This window comes from Lynx rufus, unplaced genomic scaffold (assembly GCF_022079265.1).
Source record: "Lynx rufus isolate CCGP_SWC_20201006 ecotype Redwood Valley unplaced genomic scaffold, mLynRuf1.p SCAF_2, whole genome shotgun sequence".
NCBI lineage: Eukaryota > Metazoa > Chordata > Mammalia > Carnivora > Felidae > Lynx > Lynx rufus.
Window position 1 is genome coordinate 186295076 of NW_025814834.1, and position 22859 is coordinate 186317934.

The window sequence follows — 22859 nt, forward strand, 5'->3', positions numbered from 1 at the left end:
TCCCAAGCAGAGAGAGAGAGAGAGAGAGAGAGAGAGAGAGAAAATCCCAAGCAGGCTTCACACTGACAGCTCAGAGCCTGGAGCCTGCTTTGGATTCTGTGTCTCCCTCTCTCTCTGCCCCTCCCCTGCTCAGCGCAAACGCACTCTGCTCTCTCTCTTTCTCTCTCAAAATTAAACACATTAACAACATTTGAGTATCTACTATGTTCCATGAAGTATGTTAGGAATACAAACCTAAGCAAAATAAAACCCTGATACTTATTACTTTTTTACTCTATTTTGCCTAAAGCAGTGGTTCTGATCCTCAAAGTGTGGTCTCCAGACCAGCAGCATCACTTTCATCATCACCTGGGAACTTGTTGGAAATGCAGACTCCAGGCCCTACTCAATCAGAAATTCTGGGTGTCAGGCCCAGCCATCCTTGCTTTAACAAGCCTTCCAGGTAATTCCATTAGCCCTGAAGACTGAAAATAACTGGCCCAAAGAAGTTCACATCCATACCCCAAAAGAGTGAGGCTCTGGTTAGGCTCTGGGGCACCTGGGTGGCTCAGTCAGTTAAGTGTCCGACTTCTGCTCAGGTCATGATCTTGCAGTTTGTGAGTTCGAGCCCCGCGTCGGGCTCTGTGCTGACAGCTCAGAGCCTGGAGCCTGCTTCGGATTCTGTGTCTCCCTCTCTCTCTGCTTATTCACCTGCTTGCTCACTTGTTCTTTCTCTCTCTCCTCTCTCTAAAAAATAAATAAAACATTAAAAATTTTTTTAAAATAAATAAATGGGTTAGGCTCACTTAAATGGATCAGTCTCAGGAATTAAGAAAAAGCATAGCTAGAACTGGATAGCCACATGCAAAAGAATAAAGTTAGACCCTTACCTCACACCATATACAAAAAATAGCTCAAAATAGATCACACCTAAACATAAGGTCTAAAACCATAAAACTCCTAGACGAAAACATAGGGGTAAATCTTCATGGGGATCTTGGCTATGGCAATAGTTTCTCAGATGTGACCAAAATCACAAGCAACAACAACAACAAAAAAGGTAAATTATACTCCATCAAAATTAAACTTTTGTGCAAAGGTCACCAGCAAGAAAGTAAAAGACAGGGGCACCTGGCTGGCTCAGTCAGAGCCCTCACAACCATGAGATCATGACCTGAGCCAAAATCAACAGTTGGATGCCCAACCAACTGAATCACCCAGGCAACCCAAAGATAAAATCTTAAAAAAAGAAAAAAAAAGTGAAAGACAACCTACCAAATGGGAGAAAATACCTGTAAATCATATCTGATAAGATATCAGATTCTAGATGTCAGGTATCAGATATCTAGATATCCTAGTATCCAGAATAAATATAGAACTCTTACATCTCAACAACAAACAACCCAATTTAAAAATGGGCAAAGAACTTGAATAAACATTTCTATGACAAAGACATACCTCACTTGCTCGCTCACTCGCTCTCTCTAAAATAAAACTTAAGGGCTTCTGGGAAGATGGCGGCGTAGGAGGACGCTGGGCTCACCGCGTCCTGCAAATCAATTAGATTCCACCCACACCTGCCTAAATAACCCAGAAAATCGCCAGAAGAGTAGCAGAACAGATTCTCCAGAGCCAAGCGTAGACAAGAGGCCCACAGAACAGGGTAGGAAGGGCGGAGAGGCAGTGCGCACTACACGGACTGGCGGGAGGGAGCCGGGGCAGAAGGGCGGCCCGCTGGCCAAGCAGAGCCCCCGAGTCTGGCTTGCAAAAGCAGAGGGGCCAGACGGAGGGTGTTCTGACAGCAAGAGGGACTTAACATCTGGAAGGTTATAAGTTAACAGATATGCTCGGAGAACAGGAGGGCTGGAGGACAATGGGAGGGAGAGTTGTTGAGCCCCGGACCACAGAGCTCAGCTTGGCGGGGAACAAGGGCGCTCACCAGCGCCATCTCCCTAGCCCAGCCCCCAGCCAAAATCCCAAAGGGAACCAGTTCCTGTCCGGGAACTTGCTTGCACTGCACAAACACCCAACACTGTGCTTCTGTGGATCCATCCCTCCGGGTGGCGGGTCTGACTGCCTCCCAGTGCCGCAGGGCCCCTCCTGAAGCGGACAACCGAAGGAAAAGTGAGCTGAGCCTGCCCCTCCTGCCCCCGTGCACCTTGCCGATCCACCCCAGCTAATACACCAGATCCCCAGCACCACAAGCCTAGCAGTGTGCAAGTAGTCCAGACGGGCCACACGACCCCACAGTGAATCCCGCCCCTAGGAGAGGGGAAGAGAAGGTACACACCAGTCTGACTGTGGCCCCAGTGGTGGGCTGGGGGCAGACATCAGGTCTGACTGTGGCCCCGCCCACCAACGCAAGTTATTCAAGACAGCACAGGGGAAGTGCCCTGCAGTTCTGCACCACTCCAGGGACCATCCAAAATGAAAAAAATGGAAGAATTCCCCTGAAAAAAACCTCCAGGAAATAACGACAGCTAATGAACTGATCAAAAAAGATTTAAACAATATAACAGAAAGTGATTTTAGAATAATAGTCATAAAATTAATCGCTGGGCTTGAAAACAGTATAAAGGACAGAAGAGAATCTATTGCTACAGAGATCAAGGGACTAAGGAACAGCCAGGAGGAGCTAAAAATGCTATTAATGAGCTGCAAAATAAAATGGAGACAACCACAGCGTGGATTGAAGAGGCAGAGGAGAGAATAGGGGAACTAGAAGATAAAATTATGGAAAAAGAAGCAGCTGAGAAGAAGAGAGATAAAAAAATCCAGAAGTATGAGGGGAAAATTAGAGAACTAAGTGATGCACTAAAGAGAAATAATCTACACGTAATTGGTATTCCAGAGGAGGAAGAGAGAGGGAAAGGTGCTGAAGGTGTACTTGAAGAAATAATAGCTGAGAACTTCCCTGATCTGGGGAAGGAAAAAGGCATTGAAATCCAAGAGGCACAGAGAACTCCCTTCAGACATAACTTGAATTGATCTTCTGCACGACATATCATAGTGAAACTGGCAAAACACAGGGATAAAGAGAAAATTCTGAAAGCAGCTACGGATAAACGTGCTCTAACTTATAAAGGGAGACCGATAAGACTCGTGACAGATCTCTCTACTGAAAGTTGGCAGGCCAGAAAGGAATGGCAGGAAATCTTCACTGTGATGAACAGAAAAAATACGCAGCCGAGAATCCTCTATCCAGCAAACCTGTCATTTAGAATAGAAGGAGAGATAAAGGTCTTCCCAAACAAACAAAAACTGAAGGAATTCATCATCACTAAACCAGCCCTACAAGAGATCCTAAGGGGGATCCTGTGAGACAAAGTACCAGAGACATCACTACAAGCATGAAACCTACGGACATCACAATGACTCTAAACTCATATCTTTCTATAACACTGAATGTAAATGGACTAAATGCGCCAACCAAAAGACATAGGGTATCAGAATGGATAAAAAAACAAGACCCATCTATTTGCTGTCTACAAGAGACTCATTTTAGACCTGAGGACACTTTCAGATTGAAAGTGAGGGGATGGAGAACTACCTATCATGCTACTGGAAGTCAAAAGAAAGCTGGAGTAGCCATACTTATATCAGACAAACTAGACTTTAAATTAAAGGCTGTAACAAGAGATGAAGAAGGGCATTATATAATAATTACAGGGTCTATCCATCCAGAAGAACTAACAATTATAAATGTCTATGCGCCGAATACGGGAGCCCCCAAATATATAAAACAATTACTCACAAACATAAGCAACCTTATTGATAAGGATGTGGTAATTGTAGGGGACTTTAATACCCCACTTACAACAATGGATAGATCATCTAGACACACGGTCAATAAAGAAACAAGGGCTTTGAATGATACATTGGATCAGATGGACTTGACAGATATATTTAGAACTCTGCATCCCAAAGCAACAGAATATACTTTCTTCTTGAGTGCACATGGAACACTCTCCAAGATAGATCACATACTGGGTCACAAAACAGCCCTTCATAAGTATACAAGAATTGAGATCATACCATGCATACTTTCAGACCACAATGCTATGAAGCTTGAAATCAACCACAGGAAAACGTCTGGAAAACCTCCAAAAGCATGGAGGTTAAAGAACACCCTACTAAAGAATGAATGGGTCAACCAGGCAATTAGAGAAGAAATTAAAAAACATATGGAAACAAACAAAAATGAAAATACAACAATCCAAACGCTTTGGGATGCAGCGAAGGCAGTCCTGAGAGGAAAATACATTGCAATCCAGGCCTATCTCAAGAAACAAGAAAAATCCCAAATACAAAATCTAACAGCACACCTAAAGTAAATAGAAGCAGAGCAGCAAAGACACCCCAAACCCAGCAGAAGAGAAAAATAAAGATCAGAGCAGAAATAAACAATATAGAATCTAAAAAAACTGTAAATGAAACCAAGAGTTGGTTTTTTGAAAAAATAAACAAAATTGATAAACCTCTAGCCACGCTTCTCAAAAAGAAAAGGGAGATGACCCAAATAGATAAAATCATGAATGAAAATGGAATTATTATAACCAATCCTTCAGAGATACAAGCAATTATCAAGGAATACTATGAAATTCATATGCCAACAAACTGGACAACCTGGAAGAAATGGACAAATTCCTAAACACCCACACACTTCCAAAACTCAATCAGGAGGAAATAGAAAGCTTGAACAGACCCATAACCAGCGAAGAAATTGAATCCGTCATCAAAAATCTCCCAACAAATAAGAGTCCAGGACCAGATGGCTTCTCAGGGGAGTTCTACCAGACATTTAAAGCAGAGATAATACCTATCCTTCTCAAGCTATTCCAAAAAATAGAAAGGGAAGGAAAACTTCCAGACTCGTTCTATGAAGCCAGTATTACTTTGGTTCCTAAACCAGACAGAAACCCAGTAAAAAAAGAGAACTACAGGCCAATATCCCTGATGAATATGGATGCAAAAATTCTCAATAAGATACTAGCAAATCGAATTCAACAGCTTATAAAAAGAATTATTCACCATGATCAAATGGGATTCATTCCTGGGATGCAGGGCTGGTTCAACATTCGCAAATCAATCAATGTGATACATCACATTAATAAAAGAAAAGATAAGAACCATATGATCCTGTCAATCGATGCAGAAAAAGCATTTGACAAAATTCAGCAACCTTTCTTAATAAAAACCCTCAAGGAAGTCGGGATAGAAGGGACATACTTAAACATCATAAAAGCCATTTATGAAAAGCCCACAGGTCATATCATCCTCAATGGGGAAAAACTGAGAGCTTTCCCCCTGAGATCAGGAACATGACAGGTGTGTCCACTCTCACCGCTGTTGTTTCACATAGTGTTGGAAGTTCTAGCATCAGCAATCAGACAACAAAAGGAAATCAAAGGCATCAAAATTGGCAAAGATGAAGTCAAGCTTTCACTTTTTGCAGATGACAATGATATTATACATGGAAAATCCAATAGACTCCACCAGAAGTCGGCTAGAACTGATACATGAATTTAGCAAAGTTGCAGGATACAAAATCAATGTACAGAAATCAGTTGCATTCTTATACACTAATAATGAAGCAACAGAAAGACAAATAAAGAAACTGATCCCATTCACAATTGCACCAAGAAGCATAAAATACCTAGGAATAAATCTAACCAAAGATGTAAAAGATCTGTATGAAGGCTTATGAAGGAAATTGAAGAAGATATAAAGAAATGGAAAAACATTCCGTGCTCATGGGTTGGAAGAATAAATATTGTCAAAATGTCAATACTCCCCAAAGCTATCTACACATTCAATGCAATCCCGATCAAAATTGCACCAGCATTCTTCTCGAAGCTAGAACAAGCAATCCTAAAATTCATACGGAACCACAAAAGGCCCCGAATAGCCAAAGTAATTTTGAAGAAGAAGACCAAAGCAGGAGGCATCACAATCCCAGACTTTAGCCTCTACTACAAAGCTGTACTCATCAAGACAGCATGGTATTGGCACAAAAGCAGACACATAGACCAATGGAATAGAATAGAAACCCCAGAACTAGACCCACAAACGTATGGCCAACTCATCTTTGACAAAGCAGGAAAGAATATCCAATGGAAAAAAGACAGTCTCTTTAACAAATGGTGCTGGGAGAACTGGGCAGCAACATGCAGAAGATTGAAACTAGACCACTTTCTTACACCATTCACAAAAATGAACTCAAAATGGATAAAGGACCTGAATGTGAGACAGGAAACCATCAAAACCCTAGAGGAGAAAGCAGGAAAAGACCTCTCTGACCTCAGCCGCAGCAATTTCTTACTTGACACATCCCCAAAGGCAAGGGAATTAAAAGCAAAAATGAACTGTTGGGACCTCATGAAGATAAAAAGCTTCTGCACAGAAAAGGAAACAACCAACAAAACTAAAAGGCAACCAACGGAATGGGAAAAGATACTTGCAAATGACATATCAGACAAAGGGCTAGTATCCAAAATCTATAAAGAGCTCACCAAACTCCACACCCAAAAAACAAATAACCCAGTGAAGAAATGGGCAGAAAACATGAATAGACACTTCTCTAAAGAAGACATCCGGATGGCCAACAGGCACATGAACAGATGCTCAACATCGCTCCTCATCAGGGAAATACAAATCAAAACCACACTCACATATCACCTCATGCCAGTCAGAGTGGCCAAAATGAACAAATCAGGAGACTATAGATGCTGGCGAGGATGTGGAGAAACGGGAACCCTCTTGCACTCTTGGTGGGAATGCAAACTGGTACAGCCACTCTGGAAAACAGTGTGGAGGTTCCTCAAAAAATTAAAAATAGACCTACCCTATGACCCAGGAGCAGCACTGCTAGGAATTTACCCAAGGGATACAGGAGTATTGATGCATAGGGGCACTTGTACCCCAATGTTTATAGCAGCAGCTATTGTTATAGCCAAATTGTGGAAAAAGCCTAAATGTCCATCAACTGATGAATGGATAAAGAAATTGTGGTTTATATACACAAAGGAGTACTACGTGGCAATGAGAAAGAATGAAATATGGCCCTTTGTAGCAACGTGGATGGAACTGGAGAGTGTGATGCTAAGTGAAATAAGCCATACAGAGAAAGACAGATACCATGTGTGTTCACTCTTATGTGGATCCTGAGAAACTTAACAGAAACCCATGGGGGAGGGGAGGGGAAGGGAAAAAAAAGAAAAAAAAAGAGGTTGGAGTGGGAGAGACAGCCAAAGCATAAGAGACTCTTAAAAACTGAGGACAAACTGAGGGTTGATGGGGGCTGGAAGGGAGGGGGGGTAGGTGATGGGCATTGAAAAGGGCATCTTTTGGGATGAGCACTGGGTGTTGTATGGAAACCAATTTGACAATAAATTTCATATATTAAAAAAAATAAAATAAAATAAAACTTAAATAAGTTTAAAACAAATACATAAAAATAAAAATAAAATGGTACAGCCACTGTGAACAGTTTGTCAGTTCCTCTTAAACTTAAACATAAAACTGCCATATGATCCAGCAATTCCACTCCTATCCATACAACAAAAAACTAGAAAAAACAGGTATTCAAACAAAAACTTATACATGAATGTTCATAGTAGTGTCATAGCAGTCATCTCTATCATCAAAAGGTAGAAACAACCCATCAACTGATGACAAACAAAATCCATATAATCCATATAATGAAATATTACGTAGTCATAAAAAAATAAGGTACTGATAATGCTACTATATGGATAAATCTCAAAAATATGCTAAGTGAAAGAAGGCAGACATAAAAAGCCATATATTGTATGAATCCATTTATATGAAGTGTCCAGAGTCCACAGCAACAGAAAACAGATTAGTGGTCCCAAAGACAGGAGGAAGGAAGAAATGGAGACTAACTCAATAGGTAGTTTTCCTTCTGGGGTGATGAAAATGTTCTGGAACTAGTGGTAATGGTTACAAAGCATTTGAATGTACTAAATGTCAGTGATTTTATGTTAAGTGTATGTTACTGTAATTTAAGAAGCCAAAGTACATGTGGAGATGGACTGTCTAGGGCCATGTTTTCTTCCTACTGAAGAAACCTACTGAAATGAGAGCTGAGACCCAGTCACCTTTCTCTCTGGCATACCTTTGCCTTCCTTCTTGGTTTTTTCCTCTTCCACATGGCTGGGGTGACAAAGTGAGAAAAGCCTGAGCACAGCTTTCACTAGCCACCAAGAGTGAAGGAGTATGAGGGTTGCCAGTGACTAGTTCTGCCAGAGGCAGAAGAAAACAAGCTTTTCCAGATCTCCTAGATGTTCCTGAAAAAAGGCCTTTACTTGCATTCAAAACGGTTATTACCCAAAACTCTGTGGACCTATAAGAAATGAAAGGAGACTACACTGCTAGGCTGTCTATACCCAAAATAAGAGGATTTCTACATAGTTCTCGTTGAGGAATTATTGAGGTTTGAAGCCTGGAGCAGGGAGTAACTAGATGTTGACTAAACATGATTCACCTTCCTCCTGGGCACAACTAGATTTTTCCCAGCCCTCTAGCAGTTAGGCATGGCCCTGTGATTGAATTCCCGCAATGGAATATGGGTGGAAGTAATTAAGCCATTTCCAGACCAGGCCCATCAAAACCTCCCACAAGATTCCCCTACCTGCTCCAGGTGACCTTGGAAGCCATGTGCATAAAATGGTAGAGCCTCCATTAGTCTGGATTCTTTTGAATGTATCTGTTACAGTAACTAATATTCCTTAATATAAAAGACTACTAGCATAAGAGCTACTAGTAGCTCTCACTGGTCAAAGGCAGGACTCAGATGTTCCTGGGTCACTTGAGCAAAACCATCACACCTTTGAAATAGCTTAAGTGGGGTGCCTTGGTAGCTCAGTCAGTTGAATGTCCGACTCCTGATTTCAGCTCAGGTCCTAATATCCCAGTTCATGAGTCTGAGCCCCACATCAACTCTGCGCTGACAACACAGAGCCTGCTTAGATTTCTCTCTATCCTCCTCTCTGTCCCTCCCCTGCTTGCTGTCTCTCAAAATAAATAAACTTTACAAAAAAAAAAAAAAAGTGATGAAATAGCTTAAAGACTTTTTAAAAATTAATACCAACTATTTCTACTCTCGGCTTTTTAAAACATTCCTGAAAGCCTCACATGGTTGTGCAAATTAGAAGGTCTGACAATACTATATTACCTCTGTTTTACTAAAATATAGGCAGAGAAACTATGTGGCTTGTTAATCTCCCACATATTAAGGGTTAAAGAATTTGTGCATCTGCTACTCAGGTTCACCCTTGGGAAATATTGTTACATTAGAGTTGGCACAACTAAAATGGTATCACAGAATTTTTAAATGTGGTTTCCTTGGCCTGAATTTGTCCTTAATTACATTCTAAAACCTAGGGAGACTACACTATCTCCTAAGCTAGTTACTTAAAGAAATTCATAAAAGGTTCCCTAAAAGCAAAAATGCACAAATTAAAGCCTCCTTTTCAAGTTGAACAAAGTAAAAGAACAGTTCAATAATACCAACAAATCAAAGGTCAAGATACATCTTTTTCTATTATATTTCTTTCTCAAGCCAGACAAGAACACTGAAAAATATGAATTCTATATTCACACATTCTGTGCATGTACCTTAAAAATATAATGATAGCTTTTTGGTATCATGCTTTTAGTAACTGTTTTACGTGGATTAATTTATTAAATCCTCGGGGTGCCTGGGTGTCCCAGTTGGTCAAGCGTTGAATCTTGATTTTGGCTGAGGTCATGATATCATGGGTCAAGAGATGGAGCCTGTAGCAGGCTCTGCACTGACAGCACAGAGCCTGCTTGGGATTTTCTCTCTCTCTCTGCCACCCCCCCCCAAAAAAAATAAATAGGTAAACTTTCAAAAAGGGGAGGGGCCCCTGGGTGGCTCAGTCGGTTGAGCATCTGACTCTGGCTCAGGTGGTGATCTCCCAGCTCATGAGTTGGATTCCCACATCGGGATCTGTGCTGACAGATCAGAGCCTGGAGCCTGCTTCAGGTTCTGTGTCTCCATCTCTCTCTGCCCCTCCCCTGCTCATGCTCACTCGCGCTCTCTCTCTCTCAAAAGTAAATAAACATTAAAAAAAAAAAAAAAGCTTTCCCTCTAAAAACAAATTTTTTTAAGCCTCACAATAACCCTATGAAATAGGTAATGATATCATCTCTGTTACATATATGGGATAATTAAAGCTTAGAGAACTTAAGTAACTTGCCTCAGGTCACAAAGTTGGAATTTGAAGTCAGAAAATGACTCAATCTTAATCATTACAAAATCACCTAGAAGTATTTATTGAGTACCTTCTATACACAATTTTATTTTATTTTATTTTATTTTATTTTATTTTATTTTATTTTATTTTATTTTATTTTATTTTATTTTATGAAATTTATTGTCAAATTAGTTTCTATACAACACCCAGTGCTCATCCCAAAAGATGCCCTTTTCAATGCCCATCACCTACCCTCCCCTCCCTCCCACCCCCCATCAACCCTCAGTTCTCGGTTTTTAAGAGTCTCTTATGCTTTAGCTCTCTCTCCCACTCTAACCTTTTTTTTTCTTTGTTTTCCCTTTCCCTTCCCCTCCCCCATGGGTTTCTGTTAAGTTTCTCAGGATCCACATAAGAGTGAACACACATGGTATCTGTCTTTCTCTGTATGGCTTATTTCACTTAGCATCACACTCTCCAGTTCCATCCACGTTGCTACAAAGGGCCATATTTCATTCTTTCTCATTGCCACGTAGTACTCCTTTGTGTATATAAACCACAATTTCTTTATCCATTCATCAGTTGATGGACATTTAGGCTTTTTCCACAATTTGGCTATAACAATAGCTGCTGCTATAAACATTGGGGTACAAGTGCCCCTATGCATCAATACTCCTGTATCCCTTGGGTAAATTCCTAGCAGTGCTGCTCCTGGGTCATAGGGTAGGTCTATTTTTAATTTTTTGAGGAACCTCCACACTGTTTTCCAGAGTGGCTGTACCAGTTTGCATTCCCACCAAGAGTGCAAGAGGGTTCCCGTTTCTCCACATCCTCGCCAGCATCTATAGTCTCCTGATTTGTTCATTTTGGCCACTCTGACTGGCATGAGGTGATATGTGAGTGTGGTTTTGATTTGTATTTCCCTGATGAGGAGCGATGTTGAGCATCTGTTCATGTGCCTGTTGGCCATCTGGATGTCTTCTTTAGAGAAGTGTCTATTCATGTTTTCTGCCCATTTCTTCACTGGGTTATTTGTTTTTTGGGTGTGGAGTTTGGTGAGCTCTTTATAGATTTTGGATACTAGCCCTTTGTCTGATATGTCATTTGCAAATATCTTTTCCCATTCCGTTGGTTGCCTTTTAGTTTTGTTGGTTGTTTCCTTTTCTGTGCAGAAGCTTTTTATCTTCATGAGGTCCCAACAGTTCATTTTTGCTTTTAATTCCCTTGCCTTTGGGGATGTGTCAAGTAAGAAATTGCTGCGGCTGAGGTCAGAGAGGTCTTTTCCTGCTTTCTCCTCTAGGGTTTTGATGGTTTCCTGTCTCACATTCAGGTCCTTTATCCATTTTGAGTTCATTTTTGTGAATGGTGTAAGAAAGTGGTCTAGTTTCAATCTTCTGCATGTTGCTGCCCAGTTCTCCCAGCACCATTTGTTAAAGAGACTGTCTTTTTTCCATTGGATATTCTTTCCTGCTTTGTCAAAGATGAGTTGGCCATACGTTTGTGGGTCTAGTTCTGGGGTTTCTATTCTATTCCATTGGTCTATGTGTCTGCTTTTGTGCCAATACCATGCTGTCTTGATGAGTACAGCTTTGTAGTAGAGGCTAAAGTCTGGGATTGTGATGCCTCCTGCTTTGGTCTTCTTCTTCAAAATTACTTTGGCTATTCGGGGCCTTTTGTGGTTCCATATGAATTTTAGGATTGCTTGTTCTAGCTTCGAGAAGAATGCTGGTGCAATTTTGATCGGGATTGCATTGAATGTGTAGATAGCTTTGGGGAGTATTGACATTTTAACAACATTTATTCTTCCAACCCATGAGCACGGAATGTTTTTCCATTTCTTTATATCTTCTTCAATTTCCTTCATAAGCCTTCATACAGATCTTGTACATCTTTGGCTAGATTTATTCCTAGGTATTTTATGCTTCTTGGTGAAATTGTGAATGGGATCAGTTTCTTTATTTGTCTTTCTGTTGCTTCATTATTAGTGTTCTATACACAATTTTAGAAGCTGGAAATATAGCAGTGAGAAAAACAGACCCCAATTCCTGCCCTCATGAACCATATATTCTAATGTGGAAGGATGACAATAAACATCAAACACGTTAACAGTACCAGGTGGAAAAAAAAGAAGATATGCATAAAAAGAAGGAAAGGGAATGACTACGTGTTACTTTATTTTTACTTTTAAAAAATTTTTTAAATGTTTATTTATTTTGAAAGAAAGAGAGAGAGGGAAGGAGGGGCAGAGAGAAAGGGAAAGAGAAAATCTCAAGCAGGCTTTGCAATGTCAGCATAGAGCCCAAGGTGGGGCTCAATCTCACAAACAGAGATCATGACCTGAGCTGAAATCAAGAGTCGGATGCTTAACCAACTAAGCCACCCAGGTGCCCAACTTTTTTTTTTTTAATATTTATTTTGAGAGAGAAAATGAGGGAAAAGGGCAGAGAGAGAGAATCCCAAGTAGGCTCCATGCTGCCAACATAGAACCCAACACACAGCTTGATCCCATGAACTGTGAGATCATGACCTGAGCCAAAATCAAGAGTCAGACACTTAACCAACTGAGCCACCCAGCTGCCCCTCTCCCCTTCATTCTTTATCCCCCTTCCTTGCTTTATTTTTTCATAGTACTTATCACCATATAACATAGTACATATTTTATTTTATTACCTGATGTTCCCTCTACTATAATTTCTTGGCCTTTTGGCTAAGATCAAACATGACATTCCCTCTACTAGAATAGACACTTCATAAAAGCAGGGTTTGTGGCCTGCCTTTTCCACTGCTGTAATCCCAAGAGTACTGAAAACAAACAAAAAACTGTTGAATCAAAGAATAAATGAAAAAAGGAGCAGTGTAGGATTAATAAAGTTTTTTTAAGATGGAAAATAATATAAATATTATAGCCATACTGATGAGAACAAAACATACAGAGCATACAACAGAAAAGAAAAACTAATGATTCAGGAGTATGAAGGAATTATTTCAAGAAGAAAACTCTTAATTGATGTAGGGGTTGTCCTTGGTAAGAGTAGGAAGAGATTATCCATAGCAATAGGAGAGAGGGCATGGAATATGGGTACAGATACAGGTAGGTTGGGTAATTTATAATGGGAGCTTGTGGAAGTTCTCTTCGGATTTTTTTTCCCTTCAGTTAAACAGGAAACAAGGATATCAACTAAGAGTAAAGAGGACAAAGAGAGTTTTGGAGATTTGAGGAGAAAAATTAAACTATCATTTAAGAGTGAATGGACTAGGGAAATGTCATAGGACTGAGTGGCAGTGCTGACAGACTCTTTGAGGTTCCTGATCACAAACTGGGATGTCACCATGGTCATGTTTTTCTCCAGCCACATTCAGCTGCTTAGACACAGGTGCAGAATAGCCAGAGTTGGTGTAATGATGGTTGGAATTTAGTCAAGCACATATGCCAGAAAGGGGAAATGGCAAAGAAACTGGAGGTACATGCACAGGAATGATTATGATAGCCCATGAAATGTTAAGTTGAATAGGAGGGAAGTCGAAGCATGAGGTGACTGACAATGAAAAGATGGTTTAAAAAAAAAAAACATCAACTAGAGGTTCCAAAGACCTTGAACCATTTTTGAAGAGGACATTCTAAAAGAAGTGTGAAATAGAAAAATGGAGGATGATGTGAAGGTCAGAGTGTGGTAAGCTCAAAACTAAGATTTTAGGGGCACCTGGGTGGCTCAGTCAGTTAAGCGTCCATCTCTTAGTTTCGGCTCAGGTCATGATCTCACAGTTCATGAGTTCAAGCCCCACATCAGGTTGTGTGCTGACAGCGCAGAGCCTGCTTAGGATTCTCTCTCCCTCTGTACCTCCCCCACTGATTTGCTTGCTCACTCTCTCTCAAAATAAATATTTTTTTAATCTTACATTTAAAAAAAACAAAGATTTTAGAGGTGGAACAATTATTGGTAAGGATGAAATATACCTAATGAAAATGGAAGTAGAAGGTTCAGGTTGATGTCAATTTCTCCCCGCAATCATTTACTATATATCCATTGTGTTCATGGCTGTGGTAAAGGGAAGAGGAAAGAATCTTTGGGAGTTAATAATGAGGCTAAAAGCTAAAACAAAAGGTTGCCAACTATGTCTCACTAACTGCATTTTGTGGAAGTCCTTACTCCTAATAACATCTAGCCTCTACTCTCCCTTGAGGGCTTTTTCTTCTTCACCCAGGGCTAGGCCTTGATCCAACAACCCCAGTTTTCAACTTATTTGGAACCTCAAGTAGGTATATTAATGATGAAAAACAATCATCACCTGCTAATGAAAAGTAATAATTACCAAGGTACCATAGGGATTTAATCAAGAAAATACAAAGCTAGGTAACAAATTTAGCAGAGAATCACACAGCAGCTAAGACCAGCAATGAAGAAGGTAACAATCATTGCAAGATTCAGCTGCCTTTGATACTCATGACTACAGGTCACCATCAGTAACTGGGGTGGTAAAGCCCTTAGGCTGATCGTTAGGCTAAGAGGCATCCAGTAGAACAGAGACAGAAAAATCAGGAACATTGTCCAACCCACTTCAACCATCCCAGGCTCTCTACTACCACTACCTTTGACGAAATCAAATCTTCCAAAGCCACCACGTTTTCAGGAGCTGGCCTTTACCCATTAAACTTGTGGATAAGAGGCAAGGGAAGGCTAAAAACTTTCTATACTGAAAACTCAAAAGAATTCTCAAATGTCTATGTCTCAATCACCATGTCCAACATTCTATCCCCCACACCGTTGCCAAAGTAATCCAGCTAAAACACAAGTAAGACCATCTTGCTTCCCTATTTATTACACGTTTACATAGTACTAAAGAGCTTTCTATAACCCAGGCTCCTTCAGTCTCTTAACTAACCATCTATGCCTTTAACTTTATGCTCCAGCAATACCAAGTTGATTTTAGTTCCCTACATACAATATGCAGCTTCCCCTCTTTCTTTCCTATGCTTTTGCCAATGTACTAACATTATACTGCAGAGGAAAGAGATGTTGCTGATTTCCATGAAAATAATTTTGCAAATTTTTCAATGGTGCTGAGGGAATATCTTCCTCCATCCTCAAAAATGTCTCATTTCCTTTAATTGGCTATTTCTATCATGCTATTATTATTCGAATCCCCCCCAAATTCAAAATATTTGAAGAATTTTCTATTCATCAATAAATACTTACCAACTAATGTGAGCAAAGCCCTGTCTATGCATTATAATAGAAAAATTATATCGTCTTACATTTAACCATTTACAACTTAAAAGCAGAAATGAAATAATACAAAATGAATACAGAAGGATAAAAGTGCTAAAACACTAATTCATTCACCCACTCATTCAGCAAATCTTTATTCAGAACCTACCATATACCATGTAGTGGACAAAACAATGTTATAGAAACAAAATGAGATAAGAATTAGTATTTTTTGGGGTGCCTGGGTGGCTCTATCGGTTAGACCTTCGACTTCGACTCAGGTCATGATCTCACGGTTCATGGGTTCGAGTCCTGTGTCAGGCTCTCTGCTGACAGCGCAAAGCCTGCTTGGGATTCTCTCTCTCTCTCTCTCTCTCTCTCTCTGCCCCTCCCCAGCTTGTGCTCGCTCTCTCTCTCTTTCTCTCTCAAAAATAAACATTAAAAATAATTTTTTTAAGAATTAGCATTTATTAAGTCCCTATCTAATGTGCTTTCTAATCATTTTTTCATTTTCATTTAATATCATAGAACCAAAGCTTTCACTTTCTGGATCACAGATTTTTGAGAACTAAAATTTCAGGAGATTTAAAGATTTATTAAGCCTAATCAAGGATCCTCTTAGGAGGATCTCACATAGAAAAATAACTTCAAAGAACAGTTTCTGTAGCATTTGAGCTAGGCCTGGAACCTTGAGTAGAATTTCAATGGGCAGAGGCAGAGAAGAGTTTTTCAGATGGATGATTAATTAAAATAAGTATACGAAAGTGCCCAACAGTAAACAAATATTTACTGACCACCAACTACTACAACCAGTTAAAACACTAAGGTGATACAATGAATAAGACAGTCTCTGAGGAGTATTTTCTCTGATGAGAGACAACCAATTAGCATGCTCATTGAGCAAATATCTGTTTCAAGCACCACCACGTTTCTTTTTTTTTTTTAAGATTTATTGTTTTTAAGTAATCTCTACACCCAATGTGGGGCTCAAACAACCCCTAAATCAAGAGTCACATACTCCACCCACTGAGCCAGCCAGCCAGACACTGCCACATATCTATGTTTCTAATAAATATTCAGACAAATAACTATGTTTCAAATACCACAGTAGGCCTTAGGTGCACAACAGTAAATGAAACAATGTGGGCCTCAAAGAATTTATAAAGCAAAGTCTTGGGGAAACAAGAGAAGCGGCACCTAACTCCACTTCTTCGAATAAAAAGTGGTATCAAGTAGACCTTGAATGCCAAGATCTCCAGACTTTATTCTATGGGTAATAAGCTAATGAAGGTTTCCGAAGATACAGAAATGGAATGATCATTTAACAAATATTTATCTACTACCGGAACTCAGGTAAGCAATGAGTTATAATCTTTTGGGTTTTTTTTTTTTTTACCAGAATGCATTATAAATTAGAGGTTAAAAGACTAAAAGCAGAGTAAATGCACTTAAGGTATTACAACAACCAAGACAGAAGTTTATAAATGCTTAATTAAAGTGATGACAGTGAGAATAAAGATTTGAAAGGCATCATGAAGGCAGAATCAGCAAAATCTGGGTTAGGGGGTCAAGGGAGAGGGGAAGTCAAACACCAAGGATACAACTTCAAGCTGGATGACAAGGAAAAGGAATGACAGGGAAAAGCACATTTCAAAGGAGAAATAATGAATTCTATTTTAAGGATATAGCAAGCCACTGATCTTCTAGAGATCCAAGTCATGCATCCTCTTCAGAACTTACTCCAAAACACCAGCTAGTATGTAGTATAACAAGCATTGCTCCACGTCATGAGGAAAGGAGAACAAAGTCACCTGTGAGAGTCAATGCTTGTTGATCAGCTAAGCTTACTCCCTGAATGGACATAATCCATTCAGCCTCATAATGTGCAACTGAAATTTTTATCTTTTCAAAATCAAATTATTACAAGTTATGGACTTTCAAGGACACTATCAAATTATAAAAATTACAATGTTAAGATCACAAATGCTGAGTATACTATAGTGGAAACATCAGAGAAAGAAATGGAAATGTAGAGCTAAGGGAAAAGGTCAAGCTTGGGAACTCAGATCACTCTACAAGGAGGTTCTGTGACACAAGGCCATGAATAAAAGAAGATCAGAGACCCTTGTTTCACATCCTAAATACTTGCCATGAATAGGGTAGGCCTGCAAAAACACAAGAGTACAATAAAGGAGAGAGCTAAGAACAGAGGACATATCCTCAAGAAACATTTATGAGAAAAGAAAACAAAAAAAGACACACAGGAAGCAGTCAGAGAAAAAGGAGTGCAGTGGTCGTTACAACAAGAGATGAAAATATCAAGAAGGAACACCTGAGCAACAGTGATAAATAGTTCACAGAAGTCAGAGAGAATGAAGACTGGGCTGAAGACTATCAAATTTAGTCATTTAAAGTTCCCTGGGACTGCTACATATCTCTCTGCATAATTCTTTCACAATGAAAACTTTACACAAGTGCCATGCATTATTTTGTTATTTGAAAAAGAAGTTTTAGTATCATTGTGGACGTTCGCACAATGGAAAACTACACAGCAATGAAAAAGAACCGTTTCTACAAGGAACAACATAAATGAATCTCACAGCCATGATTTAACGAAAAAAATCTAGTCAGAAGAGTACAAACCAGGAGATTCCATGTATACGAAGCTCAAGAAGGGGCAAAACTAATCCATGGCGATGAAGGTTGGGAAAGCAGTTACCTTTGGGGAAGCATAATAACTGGGAGAAAACACCAAGGGGCATACTAGGGTATTGGACATGCTCTACATCTTGATTTGAACAGTGGTTACATGGATGTATTCAATCTGTAAAAATTCATGGGCTGAATGAACCCTCAATTTATGCACTATATTTAAGTCACATTCAATAAAAAAGTAAATATCATACAAAGCAAAAAACATATAAAGTTATTAGTGACCATGAAGACATCAGTTTTGGAACAGTATAAGTGTAGAAGCCAAACTATAAGGGGTATCTGGCTGGCTCAATCGGAAGAGCATGTAACTCTTGACCTCATGGTCCTGGGCTGAGTCTCATTGTTGGGTGTAAAGATTACTTATATAAACAAACTTTTAAAAAAAGCACCAAACTGTAATATGAGGAATGTGTACAGGTGAGGAAGCTAAGACAGTGAATACAAACTCATTTCCCAAGAGGGTTGCTGGTAAAGCAAAGCAAAGAAAACAAATTAGCTTAGGTGGGTTACACAATTCAGGGAAACTGTTGTTTCATTTTTTAGTTGAGGTATAAGACAAAGAGAAAATAATATACATAACAAAGGCCTCCACTGAATGAGAGAGGATAAAATCAAGGACAGAAGTACAGGGATAAGCCTTGAAGAGGAGGATGAATACTTCTTTCTCTAGAATTGAAGCAAAAGATGAGTGAACACAGAAATTGTGAGCTAGAGGGGCACCTGGCTTGCTCAGCTAGTAGAGTATGTGTTTAACTCAGTATGAGTTAAAGTCCAACGTTGGGCAGAGAGCTTGCTTTCTTACTTACTAAATAGATAAACAAACAAACAAATAAAATTGTGAGATAGAGAAGAAGGGAAAATCAAATAACCCTGAACTCTTTTGTGAACCATGCAATAAGGCCAATTGAACCGAGTAAACTGAATCAGGAAAGGATCAGAGCTTTAAGTATATTTTAAAAGTTTCAAGTAGGTACTGGAGAGAATATAAAAAACAATATAAAAAACTGGGGAAATTACATCCAGGGACAATGTTCAGTGGCCTGAAAGCAAGGGCAGAGATAGCGGATGGTGCAGTCTACTCAGAGCTGGGTGCAGAATAAAAGATGAACAAAACGTAGAAAAAAATCCAAGTGCTAGCGTGTGCATCAATGAAACTATGTAATGAAGAATGATATCTAAGTAAAATACTTATTGAACTGATGGAAAAGAGGCAGGAGACCTAATAAAAGTCTTGAATGAGTCAAGGATGAATTTACTAGGGTCTCAAGTAGAGCTGTGCAAAGAGAAAGCTGTCACTAGAGTTCACTACTACAGAATATTTTTCTGCAAGTCGCACAAGGTCAAGGACCACATATTCTCCTTTCACTGCACCTCCTACAGCTACTAGTGGCAACTTCTCCTGCCTCATAAAACTGACCTTTATCCCCTATTTCTATGCTTGATTAATAAATTATACAAAAACATCCTATCCATTCAGAAACTCCATGAATAGTTTTACACTGCTTTCTGTTTTCCCATTAAGGTGTTTTCAGTGGTAAACTCCTAGAAGGCAGAGCCTATCTCTCTATAAATTCTGTTCACAGCGCTGGGTTTGGAACTGCACATATGCAGGTGTTTTAAAAAGTGCTTTCTTGTGAAATAGATCGTTACCGAAGGGAATCTTGAATATTTGAACACACTCCACAACACTATATAATGATGGCCAAATAAAAGAATGCTTAGGAATGGCATCTGTTTTTATAACTGTCAGGACAACCTCTAGGAAATAGGATAACATTTACTCTATCATACTGATTTTCCCTACTTTGCACTATTTACCCTTCTGGCTAACTCCTCAGTATCCTTTAGTAAGCCTATTCTTTGCAGTTCATTTACTCCCAGGCCACATTCCAGCGTCCCTTCTTCGCATCCAGAATCCCGGACTACAAACGCTCATAGGACCATTTTTCCAAACCCCTGTTCCCCCATTTCCCTCCCATTCAACCCCAGGCCATGACTTCCATTTTTCCACTCCCCAGTTTTCTGCCGCTCCAGACCTTCCTTTAATCCGGCAGAACTACACAGTCCCCACCCCTCAAATGCCCTAGCCCAAGTCTTCCCGCCTGAGATTCCCCCTCCCCCACCGCTCCCATTCAGGCTCCCGCTCCCCATCCTTTCCCTCCCGGACGCCGGCCCGCCTTACCTGCTCCTTCACCTCGGGGCCCGAGGGCCCGGTCCGCTCCTCCAGTAGCTGCCTCCCAGGAGGCGCTCGCCGGCGCGACGGCAAGGGCTGGGGTTGGGGCAGCTCCGCCGCCCGCTGAGCCCCATCCTCCCTGCAGGCGGCCGGTGGTGGCGGCTGCGGTCGGTCGCGGCAGCGGCTCCGCTTCATATCTGTGGCTGGGCCCCTCAGGCGTCAGCGCCACGACTGTCCCGGCCCCGAACGGCCCCGGGCCGCAGCGCTGCCGCGCCAACCACCGCCCGCGGCCACCATGGCCGGGCAGGCGCCCGAAGCCACCGACCCAGCTCGCAGCTCTTCCGCGCTTTCTGGGGCTTCAAGCGCAGCAACCTCCTCGGGGCTCCTTAGGGAGGCGGCAGCATCGCCGCCGCCCGTCTTCTCCCACCCGGCACACGCTTGGCCGGCCACCCGCCGCCGCAGCCGCCGCCACCACCGCCGCCGGCTCCCCAGCCAGCAGCCAGCCGGCGCGCCCGCCTCTGGACCGGCCCCGCCCCTGTCCTCCCCACCTCGCGCGCGCGCGCACGGGGAACCCGCCCGCCACCTCCGGCCGCGCGCGGCCTCCGGCGCACGCGCCAGCGAACGGTCGCGAGAGACGCGCCCGTGGCCTCCCTGCTTGGTGGGTAAAGCGGAAGGGGGCGGGCCCTTGGCGCGTCTGCTGCGGCTGGGGACGCTCATTGATCTTTTCATTCATCCATTCATGAAATTGTGTGCCCGGCCAAGCTAAGTGCTAGGGATCTGAAAGTGAGTTAGAACCGTTTAGTGTCTTCAAGGATCTAGGGGGAGTGGGAACAGGAACAAGGATACAAAATATGCAATTAATTAATAGAATACTAACGTATGCCTTTTTATTGACCACCCACCAACTGTCTTCACTTGGCGCTTTGGATGCAGGTTTGCTCATTCTCGTGTTACAAATAAGGACGAGGTGAAGTGACATACACCAGGTCACTCAGCAAATCAGTGACCAAACTAGACAGGATTCAGATTCTTGCTTTTTGTCCCTTTCTACTGTTTCCTGCTGCTTCCAGAAAGCAAGACAAGGTATGGAAAGTCCTATAAAAGAAGAAGTAATGGATTCCTTCTGGGAGGAAGAGGAGGACAAAAAGGCTTCTGGAACAATCCTCATGATTCCCCACTGACAATGAAGTCATATTATAGCCCAGTCTAGCCTGGCCACAGCCAGTCCAGCTGTGGCTTGGGCAGCCCTGCCTGCACTTCCAATGACTCATCTTCTCAGCAACGTGGCTTAAGTTCAGCCCTGTCTGGCCTCCTCCTTCTGGCTTTAGCTGGTCTGCCATAATGTTGCATTTTTCCTGTTTTGTCTTGAACACAGTTCTTTCTCATAAGGCTTTCCTAAAGGCTTCACCCATTTTTCCTGAGCCTCCTCCCTGAACCCTCTTTGAGAAGTAATAGCCAGCATTATAGAGTACTTACTTACTGGATACCAGACACTGTGCATTCAATTCACACATACACAAGCAAGAGGTAAGTTATATTATTTCCAGTTTACAACTGAGGAAACTGAGGCTCAAGTTGCATAACATGCTCAATATGACATAGGTCATAAATGCAAAGCCAGGATTCAAACCAAGGTCTGTCAGATACCAGAGCCTACGTACACAACCAAGCATACAGCCCATTATCAGTCTGCCCCTGTATTCCCTGTTTCAGTTCCTCACCATCATCCATCCAGTTTCCTCAGCCAGAAATTTGGAAGTCATCCTAGACTCTTTCCCTTCTGCCCCACATCCAAGTAATCAACAAGTCCTTGTTGCTTCTGTGTATCTAGTCTGTCTCCTATTTCCATCCCAATGACACCACCTTAGCTCAAGTCCTACCTTGTCTCACTTGACTGGGAAACTTTCTAAACTGGTTCACCTACATCCACTCCCTTTCTCTTCAAACCCATCCTCCAAAAAGCCTTTCCAAGAATCTTCACATAAGATGATGTCACTCAGGGCACCTGGGTGGCTCAGTCGGTTAAGCGTCTGACTTCGGCTCAGGTCATGATACCATGGTTCATGGGTTCAAAGCCCTGCCTCAGGTTCAGTGCTGACAGCTTGCTCAAAGCCTGGAGCCTGCTTCAGATTCTGTGACTCCTTCTCTCTCTGTCCCTCCCCCACTCACACTCTGTCTCTCTGCCTCTCAATAATAAATGTAAAAAAAAATTTTTTTGGGGGGCGCCTGGGTGGCGCAGTCGGTTAAGCGTCCGACTTCAGCCAGGTCACGATCTCGCGGTCCGTGAGTTCGAGCCCCGCGTCGGGCTCTGGGCTGATGGCTCGGAGCCTGGAGCCTGTTTCCGATTCTGTGTCTCCCTCTCTCTCTCTGCCCCTCCCCCGTTCATGCTCTGTCTCTCTCTGTCCCAAAAATAAATAAACGTTGAAAAAAAAAATTTTTTTAATGTTTTAAAAAAAAAAAAAATTTTTTTTTTTAAAGGTGATGTTACTCCTTTGTTTAAAACAGTTAAATGGAGGGGCACCTAGGTGGCTCAGTAGGTTAAGCATC

The 22859-nt window shown here is 41.4% G+C and overlaps 1 protein-coding gene across 6 annotated transcripts in view; it reads right to left on the minus strand.

The window, feature by feature from the left end:
• MAST2 (microtubule associated serine/threonine kinase 2) overlaps positions 1 to 20607 on the minus strand; it is a 233255-nt gene extending 212648 nt beyond the window's left edge. For all 6 annotated transcript variants that reach the window (XM_047082573.1, XM_047082574.1, XM_047082572.1 and 3 more), the window contains exon 1: positions 20322 to 20607. In XM_047082573.1, coding sequence (XP_046938529.1) covers positions 20322 to 20507 — 186 coding nt within the window. In that variant the 5' untranslated portion in view covers positions 20508 to 20607. The remainder of the gene's footprint in view (positions 1 to 20321) is intronic.
• Between the last annotated feature and the right edge of the window lie 2252 nt (positions 20608 to 22859).